Genomic DNA, 22,938 nt, shown 5'->3' with positions numbered 1-22,938 from the left:
AAGAGAGTGTAATTGGAAAGAAAATGGATGAGCTCAAAGGTCTGGACAATATCAAAGATATAAATCCAATAGAGAGAGCAATTGAGATATATTGTATGTAAAGCTTGGAGCAATTATAAAGGCAAAAATAAGAGACTGAAACATATTACTCATTTGTAAAAATTAGGAACAATGTGGAAAAGCAATTAAGTTAAAAATAGTATGTGGATTAGAAGTAGTTGAGGTTAATAAATAACAGGGTGATATACAATACGGCCTACCAATAGATGATTTGGATAAAAGAGTATGTTCTTACTATATGGGCGGAAATATGTCTCAACATTATTTACACGTGTGTTTTCCAAATCCACAAATATATCCGCAATTCACAAGTATATATAAAGAAATCGCATTCCTCATGCCAGCAAGATACAAAAAGCAGCTTGTTATTACAGTGTTTAAATAATAGTCTATGCTCTCAACGCTGACAGATGAAAAAGCACTAACTTTAGTTCACGTTCGCCCAAAATATAAACTACTTCATGAACTTTCGTTCGTTGAACTCGTTTAGGTACAACACTGTGTTTTGCCATTGTCCAAATTATTCCGGATTTAAAAGTGTGTTCTCAAAATGTGAACATCACCTGTTAATTATGCAAAGGCTATATAAGATATACCATCATGATTTTTCGTCCGTTTTATTCTTCGCTTTTAGGACAATTTTTTTCTTCTTCTGCTGTCATTTTACACAGTCGTCAATACCGGCGCAAGATGGCGGCCGTTTGACGTCCGGAGGCGTTATTCCCGCGACAGCACCATCGAAGAAGAAAAGGTGGCCGCGGCTAGCATAGCTACCCAGACTTAACAGGGGCAAAGCGCGAGGTCGAACTTCAACATCAACATGTTGAAAAAGTTAGTAAGAGACAGACTCATCGCGGTCGCCGACGAAATCTTCGGACTGTTTGCAGGAACGATAACATCGTACGAGGAGCAACTTTGTCGAGCGAGAGAGGAGACCGAGCGACACCGACGACAACTGGAAACAGTTTGCAAGACTCAAATTATCATACGCGTCGAAGGTCTGTTCACTCAATGTCTATTATTTACAAAATGTAAATGATCTAAAAGGGAAGTACATTAATTGTGTACGTTTTACAAAACCAGCGAGACCAAAATGTTATTAATAAGTTTGAATTTAAGCTCTTTTCCTGTCCACGAGAGATGATTAGCTGTCAAGCAACGACACAGTCGTAATGCGCCAATGTGTCATTATGACATGCGATCACGTTTGTAAATATTATTTCTTATGATCGTTTTAGCTGAAAAGTTCATTTTAACAAACGAGCATAACCAAACTAATGGACGCAATCTTGCTTTTCCCGACCAGCCAATCGGAACATTACCTTGCTGTCATGTGACAGGTAAACGGACCAGCATCATGATAAATATGTTTGTTCTAATGCAAAGCTATAGAAGTACAGTAAGATTTTTCCCATTTATTTAACTGTGTATTTACAAAACATTAACAACCTCGAAGTTATTTTTGTTTCGTTATAGATTTTCAATTTACAGAACACATATTTATCCCCTTCTCAAATTCTTATTTTTTTTTTGCATTTGTTTCCCAACTTTAAGGTTTATGGTCATCAAATATAATATCATATAAATATCAGACAAAGATGAACTTTTTCTAGTATTTGGGATACCATATTGTCTCTACGGTGCCTCAGTAAGCATGTGAAATATGAATTAAAACTGTCCACGCATTCTTGAGTTTCAGACGTTTTTCTTCCAAGAGCCCTGAAATCAGGTCATTCGAATTTCTCAAGCTTATCTTCGTCACTAGTGAAGATCTCCGCCTACCTCTCCCGAGCCAGGGCTGTCAACGTAACAAGCACGTGTGCTCTCACAAGTGGGTCATCAACACGGAGGCAACCTATCAGAGGAAAGGGCATGGTCGAGCCCAGCTATGGACAAAGCGGATACAAAACTGGGTCAAACAGAAGTAGCTGTCATAGGGGCCTTTTCTGGACACTCGTATGACAAAACCAAGGTGTTTTTTAAAAATGAAATTTACACTTTCATACTAAGTCCATGTTACAGAGGCACTCTATGGAAGTCTACATAGCCAAAATACGGGACCTTTAAAGTGGGGAAACTATGCAAAAATAATTTGAGAAGGGGCAAATACTTTTTTACAGCACTATATATATTTCAACCCTTTTGTATTTAATAGTATCTTGTATCCAGGGCTGCAACTAACGATTAATTTAATAATCAATCTGTCTCTTAGCTTTTGGATGAATTGGAAAAAAAACATATTTTTTTATTTCCATCCCTTTATTAAAAAACGGAACATTATTTCAGATTGACCATGCAGAAAATGCACCAACATAAGTTGATTATGATTTAGTTACAGGTTTGGTATGTAGGTTCCGTAACATGTCAGTCAATAGGCAACTTAACTATCCTTTCACAAAACAATAAGCAGAGCCTCAGACCAAAATCAATTTATTATGATTCCATTACTGGTTTGGTGCGTAACATTTCAGAAAATAGGCAAAAATGTTTGTTTTCCAAAGCAAAAGCTGATGTTTGCAAATATCTTATTTTGATTAAACATAAAAGGTAATCATTCTGCTTTCATGAAAGACGACAGAAATCTGAAAATATTTGCTGTTGAGAGGCTAAAAGAGGATTGGGACACTTTTAAAGGTGAACAAATCAATGGCTCTAAACAATTTATTAATTTTCAAAATAGTGTGTCGAGCAATGTGGTGATCATTTAGTTGTCGATTAATTGTAACTCCTAGTCTTTTTCAGCCACTGTTATAGGAAGCGTTCAGGATTTCTGCCAACCAATTTCATGCTCACAGTTATGCCACAAACCTCTTTGGCGTACTCGCCTATATGTGAGCGTATCAAGGGAAAACTCTCAATACTTTAGTAGACAAGAGACAGGACAAGGACTTTGAGAATAATAAGAGATGGAATTTAATAAGAACAGAGACAGTTCAAATACAACCTGATGACTGGACAACGATGTGTCTGTCTATTTCTAATTAGGCGAGGTCATATATGCAAACATGATCGTCTTCCTCAGGCAACTGGCATCCCCCAGCCACAGACATCATGCTTTGTTGCACAGAAACGTGATATTACAACATTGGAGAAAGAAGAAAACAAAAACAAAAAACGATTTTATGAGTTTATAATGACTTTTCTGTGTGTAGTGTGCCAAATGAAGTATACATTAAACTGAGAGTTTAATTTCCCCTTCAGGGATAAGAGTAATTATAATTAATATCATTCATCTTCCGTTGCGCTTATCCTCACTAGGGTCGCGGGCATGCTGAAGCCTATCCCAGCTATCTCCGGGCGAGAGGTGGGGTACACCCTGAACCGGTCGACAGCCAATCGCAGGGCACATAGAAACAACCATTCACGCACACATTCACAGCTACGGGCAATTCAGTTGGGTTACATTATAACTGATCACAGTGATTGTATATAAAAGTACAGAAAACTATTCAGTCCCAAGTATTTAATGAATTTATGAAGCTATAGGACGTATATTCACAATTCTCAGTGTGTAGTGGTACAAACTCTAGTGGTTTGCAAAAAAAAAAAAAAAGTCTGAATTCTTTTGGAGGGACGCTGTTGACTAACATTTAATTGCATTAACTTTTACCACAGTATACAATCACCTGGCTTCAGTGTGGGCAGCGTGGGTTCAGTTTCCACTCAGTGAAGTGATTATAAGTGTGAACTGTTGTCTGTTTGTATATGTGCCCTGCGACTGACCGGCTGTAGTCCAGGCTGTTGTTTGCCTTTTGCCCAAAGTCAGCTGGGATAGGCTCCAACTCATCGGCGACCCTCAAGACGATAAGCGGTAAACAAAACGGATGGATGAATGAATGGATTACCACAGCAATGTTTCATTTACACATAGCTGTTTTCTTTAGAATGCGGACGTGTCTGTAGCTAGTTGGACTAGGGGCTTACAAACAAACAAGCGACGTGTGTGCTAACCAATATGACTGAACGGGTCATCACACACTGACATTTGGTAGAATCACAAAATAGTTGATGTGTTTGAGCCAAATTCTGTTTGCGTTGCTCATGTCCTGCAGACCTCCAGCAGCAGTCGGGGGGCTCCAGTTTGGAGCAGGAGCATCCACAACCCCTCCACCTTAAAGAGGAAGAGGAGCATCCACAACCCCTCTACATTAAAGAGGATGTGAAGGATCCACAGCGCCTCCATGTTAAGGAGGAAGAGGAGGAGGACGACGTCAGAGAGTTTCCACAGACCCGTGTTTCTGTGGAAAGTAAAGACAACAAAGATGATTCACTTGAGCTGTCAAAACTTCATCATCACAGTCCAAGTGGAGATCAATGTGAAGGACCACCACCACCAAAAAATCTTTTAGCGCCACTGTCTGACAGTAACCACACTGAAGAACCTTTGAGGAGTAGCGAAGACTGTGAAGGTGACGTCAAACAATCGCAACGCTCTGAAAAGGAGACAATTCCTGGCCGGAAGGAAACTTCACAGGCATGTGAACGTTTTACCTGCTCAGTTTGTGGTAAAAGTTTTGTTAGCAATTCAGTATTGATTGTCCACGTAAGAAGACACACGGGAGAAAAACCCTTTGGTTGCTCAGTTTGCGGTAAAAGATTCATTCAAAGGGCAAGCTTTGTATTACATATGAGAACGCACACTGGAGAAAAACCCTTTCGTTGTTCCGTTTGTCATAAAACCTTTTCTCGCAAGGATCATATGGGAACACACATGAGAACACACACGGGAGAAAAACCCTTTAGTTGTTCTGTTTGTGGTGTAAGGTTTCGTCATAAGTCGAGTTTGAATGTGCACATGCGCCTACACAGCACAGAGAGAATAAAATAAGTTACAGTATTCCATTTTTGAAATGTATTCTTCTGAAGAGCTACAAATGTTTTGTTTTTCTGTGCAGTACACAACGTCATTTTTGTCTTCAACGTACGTCACAGCAGATTGATCATCATCGCCCTTTCCCAATTTTGGTATCTTCACTAGTAATGATTTACTCGTATTTGCTGCTGTGTGTGCTTAAGAGTGTCATTGTCCAAATAATTACGGACCTCGGAGTGTGTTCTCAAAATGTGAACATCAACTTTACATGATGCATACGCAGTATATAATTTAGGTATGTACCATCGTGTTTTATGTCCGCTTTATTCTTTGCTCTGACAATTACGATTCTGACCCTTTGCATCTTTTTTTTTTTTGGCTGTCGTCAATACCGCCGCAAGATGGCGGCCGTTTGACGTCCAGTTGCGTTTCTGCTGTGAAAGCACCATCGAAGAAGAAAAGGCCCAGGTTAGCATAGCTACCCCACGCTCCAACGACGATAAAGAGCGCGGTTGAAAGTCCGTGCTCGTTGAACTGTCTACAACAGCAACATGTTGAAAAAGTTGGTAAGGGAGCGACTCATTGCGGCCGCCGACGAAATCTTTGGCCTGTTTGCAAGAACGATCGCGTCGTACGAGGAGCAACTTTGCCGAGCGAGAGAGGAGACCGAGCGACACCGACGACAACTGAAAGCTGTTTACAACACTCACAGTGTTCTCCACGTCGAAGGTCTGTTCACCAAATATCTGGTTAATGTTTAAAGTATCAAATAGGAGGGTTAAAAGTGCATTAATGTTGGTTTTACAAAAAGAGCAAGATCAAAATGATGAATTAATCTTTACTAAGCACGTTCCCTGGCCAAGAGAGGTGTTTTGCTGTCAAACGACGGCACAGTCGTAACAACATTGTAGATATGACGTGATCACTTTAGCTACGAAGTTCATTTTAACAAGCAAGCAAAACAAAAACAAAAAGCAACCCATCTTGCTCTTCCCCATCAGGCAATCGGAACACTGCCTTTATGTCATGTGACAGGTAAACGGACCAGTAAAATCATTCTTGTTATCGGTCTCAAACTTTGACATCTAGGGCTCATCTCATTTCTGTATTTGCAACTTCCTAGGGCCTCACTCCTCGGACATGTTTTCTGAAATCAGAAATCATGTCTTTCCCTTTATTGCAATGGATGACTGTTTACAATAAAGGTGTACTGATTTAAACATTCAACTAAGATACAGTAAGTCATGAGCAGTGTTGGCACAGTTGCTTTGAAAAACTTACAAGTTACTTTACTGAATACTTGATTTCAAAAGTAACTACGTTAGAAAAAAAATGTAACTTTTTAGTTACTTTCAGCAGCTGCCATGTGGCAGGAATATCACTTATCCAGAGTTTAAAAAAAAAAAAAAAAGCATTAGCTTAACCGTACCCACTACTTGGTAATGTACACCACACAAGTTACAGAATGATGTCATCAACATAACTTAAATATTTGTGCAGCGCGTTCAACAATTTTTTTATTGTAAGTGAGTCGGTCCTTATCCTCCATGACCGTTTGATGATCACGCACTCGGTATAAATAATGAACCCACAATGCATTGTGCATTTAACACGGCAGTAAAACTGTATTCATATTGTGTAAATCAAAACCTAACCACAATCAAATACACTTTTTACTAAGGAAAATAAAAATAGTGTTGCGACACTGAAATTGTTGTTGTTTGCACGTTTATGGTACTGCACTGTCACTGTGCATTGGAGAATCAATCACTTCCCAATCGTAAAAAAAGAAAAGAAGGGTGGTCTCGGTTAAATGCTTCTGCACACTTGGATTGCTCTTTGTTTGAATCACCAGCTACAAATTACTGTTCGGTGAGAGAGATTGATGATGCAAAAGTAACCATTGTTGGATCGAAGAAGTAACTGTAGTCGAATAAGTTTCCCGGGAAAAGTAACGCGTTACTTCACTCGTTACGCCACAGGGCGGATTTTGGGAGTTTGCAAACTAAACAACACTACTCGGCATCACTGGTCATGAATGATCAATACAAATAGTCAAGACAAGACTAACAAATGCAGAAAGGATAAGAAGATATAGGATAAATAAAATACTGTTAAAAAAAGGTTATGCTATATGCAATAACATGATAGGGTGCGAGTATTTATATAAATACATTTTAAGCAGTGCAAGTTTCAGTTCATCCATTACTCCATCAATCCGGACTATCCAGGGTTGCACGGCATTCGTCAGTGAATAATATCGTGCTTCAAAGAATGTTTTTGAATGAAATAACTTTTGGATTGAGTAAATATGACCTCGTTATGCTGTAAATTCAGCAAATTACTATTTTCAGTTCTTTACAACCAATAAAATGTTTTGAAACTCTCGTGTGGAATAATTTGGAGTAGTACATTTTTTAAGTTTCTTAAGTTTTTAGTTTTTGGAGAAAAAAATCTTATCATTGGGACTAGATAATTTCAAAAACATTCAAATTATATTCTAGCAGTTGATGACTTAAATTAGTCATTTGCATCAACTACCGGTATTTAGGAAAATCTGAAAGAAAAAAAAATTGCATAATAATTTGGAACGGGGTAAATAACTAAGACACTCAGCAAAAATGTGTATCCAAACTATAATAATCAACAAATGACACAAAACAGAAGATTAACTATTTAATATTAAGTCCTGCTCCGTTTACGATCCAGCTGGTACACGGCCGTTTTTATATGTTACTTTTGAGGAGCTATTTGACTTCCACATAGGATACATAAGCGGTCCCTCGATTTAAAATAGCCCGTGGAATCTCCTCAGTGCTGGATCCTGACACCTCAATGTGCGTTTAGAGGTCCCATATTTTGCCAAGCCAACTTTTGCTAGTATTTGGGATGCAATATTGGCTCTATGGTGCCTCAGTAAACGTGAAATATGAATTAAAGTCGCATTCCTGAGCTCCAGATGTTTTTACGGTGAGAGGCCTGAAATGAGGGTTACAATTTCTAGAGCTTATCTACATCACTAGCGAAGATCTCGCCTACCTCTCCGCTCCCGAGCCAGCGCTGTCAACATTACAAAGATGGGTGCTGTCAAAGTGGGTCTTCCACACGGAGGCAACCAATCAGAGGTTATATATATTTTTTTTTTAATAAAGAAAAGTAGCATTCTATAATGTTCTACTTTATAAAAACACAGGGTGATAAAATAGTTAAATAGAACGTAAAGCATTAAACAGTTTGTGCCTCATGATCGAATCTTTCATCCACCAGTGTGGTGCACCTTCTGGCGTGGCCGCCTTGGCCACTAGGAGGCACTATTTTATAGTACAGTCATGCAGACAAACGAAAAAGAATAAAGTTCTGCTGTTCTACCACTCAGTGAGTTGCTGTATTATTAGTCTTTTTTTGGTCAAGGATGAAGAATATATCCTGTGAGCAATGATATATGACTATATGTCTTTTTCTACTATATATACCCAAATATTCGTTTGTCAAAGGGTTTGAAAACCGCGACTGGCGATGCTAACTGGCATTTTTCATTCATGTGGTTGTTGTTTGTTAGCATTAAGCTCGTGGACATTCCTAAGGCAAAACTGTGGTTGTTTTACATACACAACTTATTCTCTTCACTTAATGCTGAGTTTGACCATAAACATCAACTGGGAGTGGCATTCAACAGCTTGAAACCTCTTTTTAAATTTTTAATATTTTTTTTTTGATGAAATGTTCACCATTTGTGAAAGTGGTGCTCATTGTGAAGTGAGTTGAATTGAGTTTGCTGTCACCAAGCGCTCGTATCCCAAGTTTGCTCTCGCAAGTCAAAGCCAAAATTCGTCCGAATGACGGTTCGTATCTCATATCTGAAGGTACCACTGTATTGGAAAATTAAAAAGGACTAATAATGATTCAATTAAAATTTATTGCAATGTGCATAAAAGTTAGACACAAATTTAATTTAATTAAATGATTGCGAACAAACTGTTCTAAAAGTGTAAATACAAATGCATTATACTTAAAGATGAACTGAACTCATTGTCGTGTTTTGTTTCGAAATACAATGTTTAAAGATAAGTGCTGAGAGCATGTGCAAAGACAGAACAATATAGTCCTGAAGTGTTGAGATATAGCTTAAAATAGTTTTTCATCATCTCAGTTGGCCTGATTTATTTTTTTTCTGGGCAGGGCTAAAAACTAGACCCGTGACAGCAGCTGGCTGGGGTGTAAACTTTATAGCATGATATATATAGCACACCACTTCCTTATTCATTTAAAGTTAACCTGACCCATTACTACCAGTATAGTGCGCAACTAGCCATCAAACTATACCCACAACTTAAAAAAAAAAAAACACATCTTCCTTGAAGTGAAATCTGTTTTTGTGTTATTTGGGCTACAGTTTCTCTGCCGTCTGCCCTGAAGTGTGTTGCGTTGCGAGGCAGCAGCAAACCGGACGGGACCTGCCGCCCCGCGGCCTCTTGCCAGTCCAACAACGGTTAGAGAAGCCGCCGAAGGTGCGGCACAGCAGCATTAGGCTCGTCAGCCTCACAACTGCCGGCCTTACGTTGCGGGGCGAGGAGGAAGAGGGGAACAAAAATCCTCCAAGGCGACTGGTGCGTGTCGTGCGGCTGTGGTCTCTCATGGCGCTCCCTTTGGCGGCTACAGAAGAGCGTTGTTCCGCTGAATTTCAAGTGAGGGAAAGTTGTCATTATGCCGGTTCAGAGGCTGCTTCTCTGCAGCCTGTGAGAGCGTGTGTAACATCTGTTGTTGGGAATTCTCCTCTCCCTGCTTAGGAGCCATGAAAGAAGGCACATATTTGATTGACAGCTGGAAGTTCTGGGGAGGCGGGGTTTTCAGAGGATTCAGCGACATGCCTACAGCTTCCACAAGATTAAAGAATGTCTCAATTCTTGACCATTTGCAAGCCTGGTTTCACATACTTTGCGGTTTTTATCTATATTATTATTATTTTAACTTCATTCATTCATTTCCGGCTTGTTAACAGGACTCCTTTTTTTGTGATGTGTCAAACTTTAAGTGAATTATGCCAGTATAACAATATGCACAGTTTGAACATTTAATTTGGTGATTGTTTTGCATACCACTAGGGAGAGCCTGCGTACCACTAGTGGTACTCCTATCACACTTTGAAAACCACTGGTAGTTGATCTAACTAAAACTAAGTTGGTTTGTGTTTCCCTTTGTTTCAATGAAAAGCAATACAAGTAAATTTAAGAGTTTTTTTTATTTATTTAATTAACTATCTCACTATTTGCAAAACATTAACAACCTCAGATATCTTTTTGTTTTAACTACATCGATTTTTAGTTTCCAGAACAAATCACAATGAAATATACATATTTCAACCCTGTTGCGTTTAATGATGGAGCTTTTTAATATTCCAATCAATAAATCTGATTGAATCTACGTTTGAAGTATTAGTCATTGCCAGCACTTGGTGGGTTTTAGCTTGTCGTCAGTTCACGCAAATGTTTTCTGTACGACTCGCTTCACATTCCCTGTCATTGTTGCGATATTAGGAATCCCACGTGCGTTCTAGGCAGGACACGCCCTGCTCCAATATTACTGGCTCCATCACGCGTGCTGCTGCACTATGATTGGCTGCCGTATCCCGTTAGAATAAGCCCATCTGCTTCCAGATGGGAAAAGAAGACTGTGACCTATGTTTGGTGGCATTAATATGAATCCCACTAATCCTAACCTCAACCCATTCTAAACCGCCTTTACTTCAAACCTAGCCCTAAAAATGAACCATAACAAACTTCTTTGTTTTTGTTTTGTACAAATGCGATACATATTTGGAACGGTCGTTTCGTTACATCTGCGAAGCCTGGCCTTCCTGCGAAGCATGAGCCAATCATGTCGTAGTGGGTTCCCTCATGTTGTATGTTTACCACTTCTTATTCTCTATTTTGGGGGACTTCCTATGGCAGCGTTACAGCGCCATCTCAAGCCTGGCTTATATACAACAGCTTTTCACTGTCTTCGTGTGGACGTAGACACTTAATATGTTTAAGGGAAACTAAAACAACTATTAAGAAAAAGATTGACATCATTTCCATGGAGATGGGGCCTGAAGTTCCATTACTCAATAACATATGGTAGAATCACAATATAATTGATGTGTGTGAACAAATATTGTTTTTGTGTTGCTCGTGTCCTGCAGCTGTCCAGCAGCACAGAGGGAGCTCCAGTTTGGGGCAGGAGGATAAACAGGCCCCTCACCATGAAGAGGAAGTGGCACATCCACAGCAAACCCAGGTTAAAAAGGAAGAGGAGGAGACTGACATCAGCAAGTTTCCAGCCTTTGTGGAGAGTGAAGACGACAAAGACAAACCACGTGCGTGGTCAGAGCTTCATTATCACAGTCCAAGTGGAGACCACTGTGGAGGACCACCGCCAGACAACCTCTTAGCGCCACTGTCAGACAGTGACGACATGGAAGGACCTCTGAAGAGTGATGCAGACTGTGAAGGTGACGACAAACTGTTGACATTTTTTAAAAACGAGGCAACGCTTGTCAACAAGGACAATTCACAAACACGTAAAAAACTTTCAATCTGCTCAGTTTGTGGTAAACATTTTGCTAGCAATTCAGTATTGATTATACATATGAGAAAACACACGGGAGAAAGACCCTTTGTTTGCTCAGTTTGTGGTAAAGCATTCATTCAAAAGTCACATCTTGCATCACACATGATAACACACACAGGAGAAAAGCCCTTTAGTTGTCCAATTTGTGGTATAAGGTTTAGTTATAAGTGCAATTGGAATACACACATGCGCAAACACAAAACAGAATAAAAGAAAGTTTTACGGTACTCCTATGGAGTGCAGTATGTGCCACCAGAAACTGAATTTGAATAATTTATATTTGAATTTCAATTGCTTTACTTGAATAATTACATTTAAAAAAAAAAAAAAAAAAAAACTGAATTTGAATTACATCATTTGAAGTACATGGCAAACATTTGGCGCAACAATGAAGGGTTTTCAGCCACTCGCATGGTGGGTGAGGAAGTGGAGCGGGGGGAATTATCCGGCTGTGGCCGCCGAAGGCTGCGACTCGCAACGCCGCGGTGAGTCCCTCCGTCGATTAACGGCCCGCTGAATTTCAACGGAAACAAAGGGGCAGAATGAGTGTGCGGCCCATGAAAGGGCTATGTGCATCCCCGCAGATAGGAGCCGTGATCGAAGTATTCCATTGACAGCTGGAGGCGGGATTTTCAGACCATCCAGTCACACGTCCACAACGTTGGACGAATGTCTCCATTCTCAAAGTATTGGAACGGCAAGGACAATTCCTTTGTTTTTGTTGTGTACTGAAGACATTTGGGTTTCAGATCAAAAGATGAATATGAGACAAAAAGTTCAGAATTCCAGCTTTTATTTCATGGTATTTGCCATCTAGATATGTTAAACAACTCAGGACCGAGCACCTTTTGTTTGAACCCACCCACTTTTCAAGTGAGCAAATGTATTGGAACAGACTTTATTAAATTAACTTAATGTGAATAACATTTCATATTTGATGGCATAACACTTAATTGCTGCAATAGCTGCATCAAGCCTGCGACCCACTGACTTGACCAGACTGATCTGAAGCCCAAATGTCTTCAGTACACAACAAAAACAAAGGAATTGACCTTGCCGTTCCAATACTTTTGGAGGGGACTGTACTTTGCAATTTAAAATAAAAACATTTAAATCAATTATCCATTCATTCATTGTCTGGCTTTTTAATATCACTCTTTTCTGTGGTGTGTCGAATTTACAGGACATTTTTTAGGCCTGTTTTGTGGCACTTTAATAGTAGAATTTGAAATGTATTTGATTAGTTTGGAACTGAAGTCCAATAAACTTGAAACTGAATGTAAGATTCTAAAATGTATTTGTTTCTCTGAAAGTTTTGATCCTCACTGGAAATTCAACTCGATTTATTTTCACTTTCAGTTCTCTCAATTCATATTCAGTCTATCTACAAATTCAGTTTCAAATTCGCTGTGACAGACATCGGGGTATTTTAGAAATAGCAATCGTTCGCATATACAGATCTCCTCTTCGGCCAATCAGCATCCCGGAAAGTCAAATCTAACCAGATCCTAACCTTTCTACCATCTTTCCTTAACCTTTGTGGAATACATCATCGGGTCCAGAAGACGTGAAAAGTTGCTTCCTTTCCAACATAGGAAAAGACAGTATTATTTTTTTTTTTTTTATGTCAATATCAGACTAACATCTTACATTGTTTCAAATTTATTGGACTTCAGTTCACAAACTAATACATTCAATTTCAAATTAAATACAAAGTCTAATTATGCATTTCAAATTCATTCTTTAAATGCAATTTATTCAAGTTAAGCAATTCAAATTGAAATATAAATGATTCAAATTCATTTTCTGGTGGCGCATACACATTTCAGCCCATACAGTCCACTTAAAAAAATAAAAAATCTGAAGAGCTCTAAATGTTGTTTTTCTGTTCAGTATGCTACAAATCCCTGTTTTCATCAGCACAGTAGATTCATCCTCATCATCGTTTAATCATTCAATGCAGTTTGTATTGTTGGTTAGGGCATCACCGAGAAAGTGATGAGCATCTGTAGTGTGTAAAATTGTCATTGTCCAAATACTTCTGGACCAAACAGTATGAACATCACGTGTATAGGGTACAACAACAGTACAAAACATGTATGTAGCTCAGTAAGTCATTTTATAATGTACATTTTATTTTTTTATATAAAGATGATTTGGATTCTGACCCCTTTGTGACAAGTTTTCTCGTGTGCTCAACTCAAGCCGCCAGTACTGCTGAAAGGTGGCGGCCGTTTGACGTACTGGATGCGTTGCCACCATAAATGCACCAGCGAAGATGAAAACGCTGAATTGCAGGAGTGCTGAGGTAGGAAGGATTCTTTTGGGAAGGGACTTTATGGTTATTCTTCAATTCAATGATGACAAAGGACTGTTAAGTACACTAAATGCGGAAGTAGAGGGTGCAAGTATGAGGCCTAAAATTCTCCTCATCTGAGGTGATGTAAGGAGTTGCATTTATGATGTTTGTTTGTATTATTATGGAAGCGGACGAGACTTAAATTCACAGAATATGGAGCAGGGATGGGATATGATAACTGCAGATGTCTTACCAGTCCTTGTGAACATGAAGCAGGATAAATATTCTATTGCATTTATGGTCAAAATAATTTTGAGGGGAAAATAATAGACATACCCCCGCAAGATGGCAGCCGTTTGACGTCACGGTTACCTTTCTGCAGTACCGAAGAAGAAAAAGGCGGAAGTTCGCTGAAAAAGCGACAGGACGACAAGCTGAACTGGAGTGAAGGGAGTGTGGGGATAAACATTAAAAATGTTAAAAGACTTGGTGAGGGAGCGACTCGTTGCGGCCGCCGACGAAATCTACGTGCTTTTTCAAACAACGATAGCCTCGTACGAGGAGCAACTTTGTCGAGCGAGAGAAGAGAACGAGCGACAACGACGCCAGCTGGAAGCTTCCCAGACGGTGCAATTTCACATCCAAGGTCTGTTCGTCCACATTGTCGCTAGCCTTCTATTTAACACTTTTACTTTAACATCCAACAACACATCCACGTTCTGTATTAATCTCCCTTCCACTCATGGGTATTTGGATGTCTTACAAACGTTTTAACGTTCAATACTCAAGCAAAAGGTCGTCATAAAGTCAAGCTGAAATGAAAAAAAAAAACAGAAAACAACAATGACTCTTCAACATCAGCCTGAAAGAGAAAAGAGTAGTAGATAATTGAGAATAAAGAGGTAGTGTCACAAAAAAACTTTTTTTTAGAGATAAAAAATGTCTATACTATGGTTATTAAAAGTCTACCCCCCGTTCAAATGCCAGGTTTTTATGGTGTGAAAGTGGCTGTGTTCACAATTAACCAATCACATTTAATCTGTTAAATGGGAGTCACTATTTAAATTGCCTCTGATTAACCCCAAATAAAGGCTCCCCCCGCCCCCCTGAAAGCTTATAGGTCACATCTATGGTGGCAAAAGCTTTCAAATGATTGATCTTGATCTCATTCTTTTACATATCACAAAAACCTGGCATTTGAAACGGGCTTTGTATGTTGAGAAAAAGCATTACCTTACGAGACGTAGTGCAAAATGTTATATCCCGATAACGTTATACATCCCAGTGTTTTCACTTAAAATGAAAATCTCCATCTAATTTTCTCATACTTTTTCTGCATTATAAACACACATTTCATGCAGAAAAATATTGAAATAGATAAAAGAATACAACCCGTTTTTAAGGAATGTACACTGTTGTTGTGTACATTGTAATGGACATTGTTGTTTACTTGCTTCTCTAGCAGTGCTGTAAATACTATTTGCTGTGAGAAAAATAATGCCCTATTACTCCAGTTACATTAACCTTCATTCTTTGTGCATACAACATTAGTGTAGCGTACAAGTCATTGTTGTCGCACAATAGAAAATAGAAAAGCAACTGTCGGACATTACATTAGTGTATCAACAGATCTAACCCAATACCCCACACATCAAAATAATTACCAATATGTAAACAACAAAGGGTTATATCATGTGGTAGACATTTATATAGTGCACTATATGTATTGTGGTATTGCACAGTACTGCTTTATTGTATAAAAATATAAAAGAAAATGTAAAGAAGTCAACTGGTTTTAACAAGTGTAATTAGTCTACATACTGTAGTAATTCTGTACTTGACCCTTTAAGGGGTGTGGCTCGTAAGTGACGTCACGACCCTGAGTCGGGTTGGCTGGTTTGTCTGCGTCTGAGGGTCTGGAGGTGAGTTGTTGCCAACAGCAGCTCCTTGCGAGTGTTTGTTGTGTTTGACCGTTTGTGCTGTTCAATAAACAGTTGAATGTGACTGTGGCTTTCCTTGCCCACATGCGAGGGTATTACAGTACCTTAGTTGCTTCATTTTTTCTTTTTTTCACGGCACTCGAGTGGTGCTGTATCTGAAGCTTGTGCATAACTCAAATTTTGGCTCAAAACACAGAGCAAAAAAATGGACCAAGCGACACCTTGCGCCTCAAAAAAGTAAGTTGGGGCTCTTGTAAGTCAAAGTACCACTGTGTACAGTGGGGCAAAAAAGTATTTTAGTCAGCCACCAATTGTGCAAGTTCTCCTACTTAAAAAGATGAGAGAGGCCTGTAATTTTCATCATAGGTATACCTCACCTATGAAAGACAAAATGAGGGGAAAAAAATACAGAAAATCCCATTGTCTGATTTTTAAATCATTTATTAGCAAATTTTGGTGGGGGGGGTCACTGGGTCCCTGTGGCCTCCTCCGGGCGGCCGGTTGTCGGGGCGCCTTGGTGGGGCCGGCGGACTGCCCTGGTGTCCCCTCCGCCGGGCTGCTCTCGGGTGGACTCCTGGGCCCGATCCCGCCTCTCAATTGATTGGGTGGGGTCCTCAGCCACCGCGGTGCAGGCACAGCAATTACGGGACACTTCTGTCAGTCATTGTGCATGCGAAACTGTGTCAATTCACTTGCATGTGTCCGCAGGCACGCAACCCTGGACCTTTTTGCTGGGTGTGGGGCCACTCACTTATTGCGACAAATAACTCATAAATATGCTAATTGCTTGGGTATCCCCTCCCCACACTCTGGTCCTCTAGACATTTATAAGTTACATAGTCACTCCCACCACACTTCAGTTGTACAGCCGGGTTCGCGACCATTGTCCTGCATGCTTCTTCTCCTGTCCTCCAGTCCTATCATGTCCTGTCCTTCCCTCACAGGGTGTGGCACTACTGCCCCTTTCAACACTCATATCTAATGTTTCATTGTAATAACCGATCTTATCGGCCTGATCGGTATCGGCGGATAATTAGCATTTTATGATGATCGGTTTTAATGTCATAATTCGCCGATCATTGATCAGCTCCGCGAAAGACATTTTACTCCGTGTCGCCATCGTGTACGGTATATTTGATTTCAAAAGCTAGTTTATTTTTAGCCTTGTCGCGTGTCTTTTGACGTATTACTGTAAATATCTGACCACCAATAAAGTTTTTTTTTTTTTTTTTTTTTTTTAAAACAGCCGCGGTGTGGGACAGACTACAAGACAAATTTGGTCTTTCACGATTGCACTATGTCAGACTACTGCAATAAAATCTTGTATTCCGATACCACCGCATCCCGTTTTTTCCGTTCACTGGGCTTTACCTTGTCAACTCAACCGCGACCGGATACATTCGTTACCACGGCCACGACAACAACAATTGATCGCGTCGTGTGTATTATAAGAACTAAATGGGGAAAAACGTGTGTTGGTGGTCATTGGTACTCGGGAGAGGACTTTAATTCAAGGATTGCTTGAGGTATTTTCACATACTTTTAAAGGGCGGATGACAAAGATGTTATGGAGTTCAATTTGCATTGTTTATATGTTTCTGTAATACATGCACGTAACTTCCAGGAAGTTTTCAACCATAGTTTAGCTAAAAATGAGGTTTTTATGACAAATATCGAGTCCTCCCCGAACATACCCGAAGCTCAAGACACCGGGGAGTGGTTACTCTATCCACCGCAAGGGCTACCAGAAGTGACAAGTTGCAATTGACAAACACAGCGCGCTACACTCTTTACGCAATGGCGACCAACGTGTTGGAATATGAGGAGGAGGAGGTTTTCGACATACAGGAGCACCCAACTGAACTTGGCATCGTCAAACCGAACATGTTTGAGACGATCAGGAGGTCGAAACCTGACAGTGACGACGACGAGCAGCCAAGTAGCAGCTGAACAACAGAAAAAGAGAGTGGCCACAGGCTCGATGCGACGGTATGTCAAAAGCATGTCTTTTTATACAGTCATGGCTAGAAATAATGGCACGCCAATATTTTTTAGCACGACTATACGTATTATATATTCATATATGTTTCAGTGACACGGCACAAGCTTTTACATAGGATGCAGTATACCTATATATTGTGTGGTCCTCGCTCGAGTAGCGTTATAACACGCCGCACAGAAAGTCTGTTGGCTTGTCATAGGCAAAAGTACAGACGACAAAACTGAAAAGTACTGTGTGGGTCTTTTTTTTCCTACCCCCCAGTGCATAGTAACCATAATAGAGTCGTAGGTATACACAAGGAAATCCTCCACCGTGGCGGCTGCGTGATTTAGTTCTGTTGCTGGTGGTTGATGTCTCGATGGCCGGAGGAAAAATAGTTGGCACCGCAGCTGGTTTCACCCGCTACCTCTGTATCCCATGCATTCTGCTAAGTCTTTCTCAAAACACGCCGGTTCGAAGTGATTAGCAGAGTTTGGAATGCTTTCTAGGCACCCTTAGCTGACGACGTTTCTTCCCCTGTCGAGTGACTTTCCCTTGCCACTGGTCACGTATTCCTTTTTCACTTGGAAAGCCCAAAAAAAATCTTGCCACTGCCAGAACCATTTGTACAACCAAACGCCATACAATAAACCATCGCGTCATTGTTGAATCATGAGACAACAAATATACAAGGACGGGAACAATAGCACACAACGCCGAATGAACAGGCTGTTTGGCTCGTATGACGTCACAGCGCCGGGAAGAGACGCTGGATGCAAAAAGCAGAAGGCGCATTCTGCATCATATTTATCGATTTAACTGCTGTATATCTGCTCTATAATCACTTTGAAATGGCAGATGTGGTTTGTAAAGAGTTTCTAGCGTTGTCAAGAGAAAAATTTGAATCTTTGTTCTGACCTTTAAGACGATACGGGTCGCAAGCAGGCAACAAATCGTTATGTAGCCTAGCAATCTAGTGGTAGCACGTTCTGTCGAATCGTGCTCTAAAGTTCCGGTGTGTGTGAAGTAATGTAATTACAATAAAGTAATTTAATTACAGTAATTTAGCACCCATTATTTCTGTCATGTAATGTTGGTTTGACCTGACTGATTAGAGTACATGATCTGACTAGAGCAGGGATTTTCAACCTTTATGGAGGTAAGGCACATATTTTATAATTGAAAAATTTCACAGCACACCAACAAACAAAAATATCATAAAAAGTGGATACATTAATTACTGTATGTACTTCCTGCTATCTAATAGAAGAGCATTTATTTGTTCTGTCTGTCACTATGCCTCACTGGCATAAATAGACAAACAAAGATATATTTATTGTAAATATAATTTTTTGAGCAACTAAGTAAATGAACAAGTCATTGAAATTGACACATTGCTCCATCTTGTGATCGAATCGGTGATCGGTTATGTTTTTTTTTTTTAAACTGTGATCGGCCCCAAAAATCCTGATCGTTTAAAGCCTAGTAATGATTTACTTTTCTCATCTTGTTTACAATTAGTGCTTTGTCTTTTGTATTCGTTTCTCACTCCCGTCTAGAAACTTTGTTCTGTTAGACTGATCGACTCTGATTCTCAATAAATATCAATTATAATACGAAGAAACCACAGCGGCAGCTTAAAACTCCACTGTGACACAGTGAAACTGTTCCGGCATTAAAGGGATACAGATCCTCCATTCTGCTTGACCTAACAGCCGAACAGGTCCAAAAAAAAAAAAAAAAGTGGGAGAACCTGTACAATTGGTAACTGACTAAATACTTTTTTGCCCCACTGTATGATTTTTGTTGTTTTAAAAAAAATAAAAACACAGCGTTTTTCCTTGGAAATATCAAGCCATTTTGTCTTGGTAAATTACCACAAGTTATTTTTCCATCACATTTGACTTGTTTGCGCCCTGCAGATGACCCGCAGCTGATTGGTTGTCAAGTACAACAGCTTCCTCAGTGGGGCATCTCCAGTGTAATGCATCTGCAGCCCTCTTACGTCAAAGAGGAAGAGGCGCGACCGCAGCCCCCACACGTTAAGGAGGAAGAAGAAGATGCCGACGTCAGCCAGTTGCCGCCGGCTTTCGTTTCTGTGAAAAGCAACAAAGACGAGCCACCCTGGTCGAGTCAGAGTCGTGTCGACGAGACAGACGATCACGTGGAAAAACCATCGACGACACACTCAGACTGTGAAGGTGACAACACGCATACCAGCGTCCATCCCTTTTCTTGCTCCGTTTGCGGCCAAATCTTCTCGTCTCAGAGTAGTTTGGATGTCCATGCAACGACCCACATAGGGGCAAAACCCTTTTGCTGTTCCGTATGCGGTAAAAGCTTCTCCAAAAAGTCCAACATGGTGTCGCACGTGAGGATCCACACGGGGGAGAAACCCTTCGGTTGCTCGGTATGCGGCAAAGGTTTTGCCCAGAAAATCTCCTTGGTAGCGCACGAGAGGACGCACACAGGGGAGAAGCCCTTCACCTGCTCCGTTTGTGGGAAGTCCTTCTTCCACAAGCCCAACATGGTGGCGCACAGGAAGACGCACACGATGGAAAAACCCTACGGCTGCTCGGTGTGCGGCGCCACCTTCTTCCGCAAGGAGAGCATGGCTTCGCACGCCCGGACGCACACGGGCGAGAAGCCGTTCACCTGCTCCGTGTGCGGGAAGACCTTTTCGCACAAGCCCAACATGGTGGCACACAGGAAGACGCACACAGGGGAGAAACCCTTCGCTTGTGGCATTTGCACCAAGACGTTCACGCACAAGGCCAATATGGTGCTGCACATGAGGACGCACAGCGGGGAGAAGCCCTTCGCTTGCTCCGTGTGCGCGAAAAGGTTCACACAAAAGGCTCACATGGAGTCGCACCTGAGGACGCACGTAGGGCAAAAGACGTTCTCGTGTTCGCTGTGTGGCGAAAGGTTTGTTCATCCCAGCAGTTTGAACGCACACATGCGGGCGCACAGCGGGGAATAAAGCTCCTCTTGATCCCTTTGTGCCATCAACTGTAAATGACAACAAAGTACTGTTTTTTTGTTTTGTTTTTTTTAGACAATAACGAGTGAAAATGGTTATAGTGAAACATGCTGGAAGGCATTTTCTTGAGCAAAGATACATAAAATCAACTTGTTAGGGAAATATGGACCATAAAGACCCAAACTTCCTTTGATGCTGAATAGCATCCATGTTGTAATGCTATATCCCTTTAAGCAATGGATTGAACATAAATGGTGCAGCAACACAGCAATGGGTTGAACACAAATGGTGCAGCAACACACATAGACAGACAATGTAGCAGTATTCAGTCACACTTTCTTTATCCCCTGACAAGGACAGCTAATATTAGTGCCATACTGAAGAGCCGGGAGGTGTTGAGACATCATAACGAACAGTATATCCGTCTGTCTGCCAAGATGGCCACACCAGAAACCGTAGTAACAATGGCCATTCAATTGATGCAGTGTGACAAAAAAAAAAATCATTTTTTTAAATTATATTGAATAATGTCATTACTGTATGTTGTATAAAGTACAATATGCAGTGCTGTTTTTTCTAATTAAAATACACATTACAACAATTTTTTGGGGTGCGGGGGCTGGAACGGATTAATAGCATTTCCATTTAGTTGGAAAACATGATTTGAGATGCGATTGTATTCAGTTACGAGTGTAGTCATGGAATGAATTAAACTCATCTCAAGACGCCACGCTCATGGCTTAAAGTTTAAGCGGATATATTTTTGCGGCTCATCGACTTCATCAAAAATGTAATATTTTCCCCCTCGAAAATAGAGACTTTTCCTTAAAAAACAAAAATTTTTGAAAATACTTTCCCCCACAAATGAAACTTTTCCCCCCATTAAAATGTACAACTTTTTTTTAAATCGATTTTTTTCCCCACAAGATTTCAACTTTAATTTCTTAGTTTTTTTTTATTATTATTTTTTAGTGTGCCCTAATATTATTTTGCATGTTTGTGACAACGCCATAAAAATGAGCTCATTCACTTTATTTTGGATCTGTGTTTGATTGTGAAATGACTTCCAAATGCTCTTGTTGAATGAATATCTGTAAATATCTCAAATGCATTTTGCCACTTGAAGAAAATAAAATGTCCCCCAAAGAAAGCACTGCCCTATCAATGTCATTCCATTTTATACAGAAACAGTTGTTTCCATTTGTTATTTCTAATAATGCCACAATTGTAGTATAAATCTGTCATTTTCAGTTTGTCAGTGTTCTAAATTACAAAGCATTTATGACACTAACAACACGTCAATACTGTATATTTATATTCGCAAATAATTTAGTGGCAATAATGTTTGGGTTAATAACAGACATTTTATTGTTAGTGTACACATTTAATTTAAAATGAATTTATATAAGTGATGTAGATAAGATGTATGAAAGGAACAAAGGGAGGGAGAAGGGAATAAAAATGGTTTGACAGGAAAGAAACAAGGATGGTATGAAAAGGTGGAAACAACGCTTTATGGAAGGAATGAGGAAGAAAGGTCAACGGAATGAAAGGGCCTTCATGTGAAAAGTCGTAAAATTACAGAAGTCATAATTTGCGCATATTTTTATTTGAGAACTGCAATTGTAGTATTACCTAAGACTAAATGGTAATATTACAAGAACAAATTTGGCGGGGAGTAAAGTAATAAAATCACACAACGGCAAGGTAATTGGGATTTTATGAAGAAAAAACTCATTACGAGGAAACAAATGAGAAAAGTAAAATGACATGTATTGTAATATAAAGTAAAGTTACAAGAATAACATCAAAACACTGCAGGGTGCCAGTTGTAGTTTTACGAGAAAAAAAGAAAGGTAATTGAGTTATTTTTTTCCGGGAAAAGTCCTAAAATTACGAGAATAGGAATATCGATTTAAAATCGATTTGTAATTTTACAAAGTTAAGAATTACAATATTTTCCTGTAATTTTACAAAAATAAAGCCTGTGTGTGTGTGTGTTCAATGACACGGGGCTACGACTTTGGCCTTAACGTGGCCCCCCTAGGCCCAGTTGAAGTTGATACTGATAGCTGACAGCTGCTTCACAGTCAGTACCAACAAAATAAAATGACAGCTGACTCACTTTCAGTACCTACAAACTAAAACGCGCTCTGTCAAGCCTTTCATCACCCTGTTGACCTCCATGTGTATTTTTAGGGGCACACATGGGCCCCTTATAGACCCATGAGATATTGGGTACGGTATGGGATT

The 22,938-nt window shown here is 40.0% G+C and overlaps 1 protein-coding gene across 8 annotated transcripts; it reads left to right on the top strand.

The window, feature by feature from the left end:
- Nucleotides 1-724: 724 nt before the first annotated feature.
- LOC133475782 (oocyte zinc finger protein XlCOF6.1-like) lies at nt 725-21,835 on the top strand. Of its 8 annotated transcripts, none has more exons than XM_061769193.1 (7): nt 725-1,058; nt 4,113-5,168; nt 5,275-5,602; nt 9,267-9,558; nt 9,661-13,790; nt 14,164-14,427; nt 19,625-21,835. In XM_061769193.1, exons 6-7 carry the CDS (start codon nt 14,256-14,258, stop codon nt 20,683-20,685), a joined length of 1,233 nt encoding a protein of 410 aa, XP_061625177.1. In that variant the 5' UTR covers nt 725-1,058; nt 4,113-5,168; nt 5,275-5,602; nt 9,267-9,558; nt 9,661-13,790; nt 14,164-14,255; the 3' UTR covers nt 20,686-21,835. The 8 variants fall into 8 exon arrangements, with proteins under 8 accessions (XP_061625177.1, XP_061625182.1, XP_061625181.1 ...); XM_061769198.1 differs by having other exon boundaries at nt 4,113-5,341; nt 5,421-5,602; XM_061769197.1 differs by adding an exon at nt 3,793-3,871 and having other exon boundaries at nt 4,113-5,602.
- The last annotated feature ends 1,103 nt before the right edge of the window (nt 21,836-22,938 follow it).

The sequence above is a fragment of the Phyllopteryx taeniolatus genome, chromosome 3, assembly GCF_024500385.1.
Source record: "Phyllopteryx taeniolatus isolate TA_2022b chromosome 3, UOR_Ptae_1.2, whole genome shotgun sequence".
Lineage (NCBI taxonomy): Eukaryota > Metazoa > Chordata > Actinopteri > Syngnathiformes > Syngnathidae > Phyllopteryx > Phyllopteryx taeniolatus.
This window is presented reverse-complemented; position numbering and strand designations above follow the sequence as displayed.

What these genes read in the sequence shown, in the direction of transcription:
- LOC133475782 (XM_061769193.1), top strand. Translation starts at nt 14,256, where the DNA reads ATGTTAAAAGACTTGGTGAGGGAGCGACTCGTTGCGGCCGCCGACGAA. An exon ending in GGTGCAATTTCACATCCAAG is followed by an intron (nt 14,428 to 19,624) that starts GTCTGTTCGTCC and finishes TGCGCCCTGCAG; the next exon opens with ATGACCCGCAGCTGATTGGT.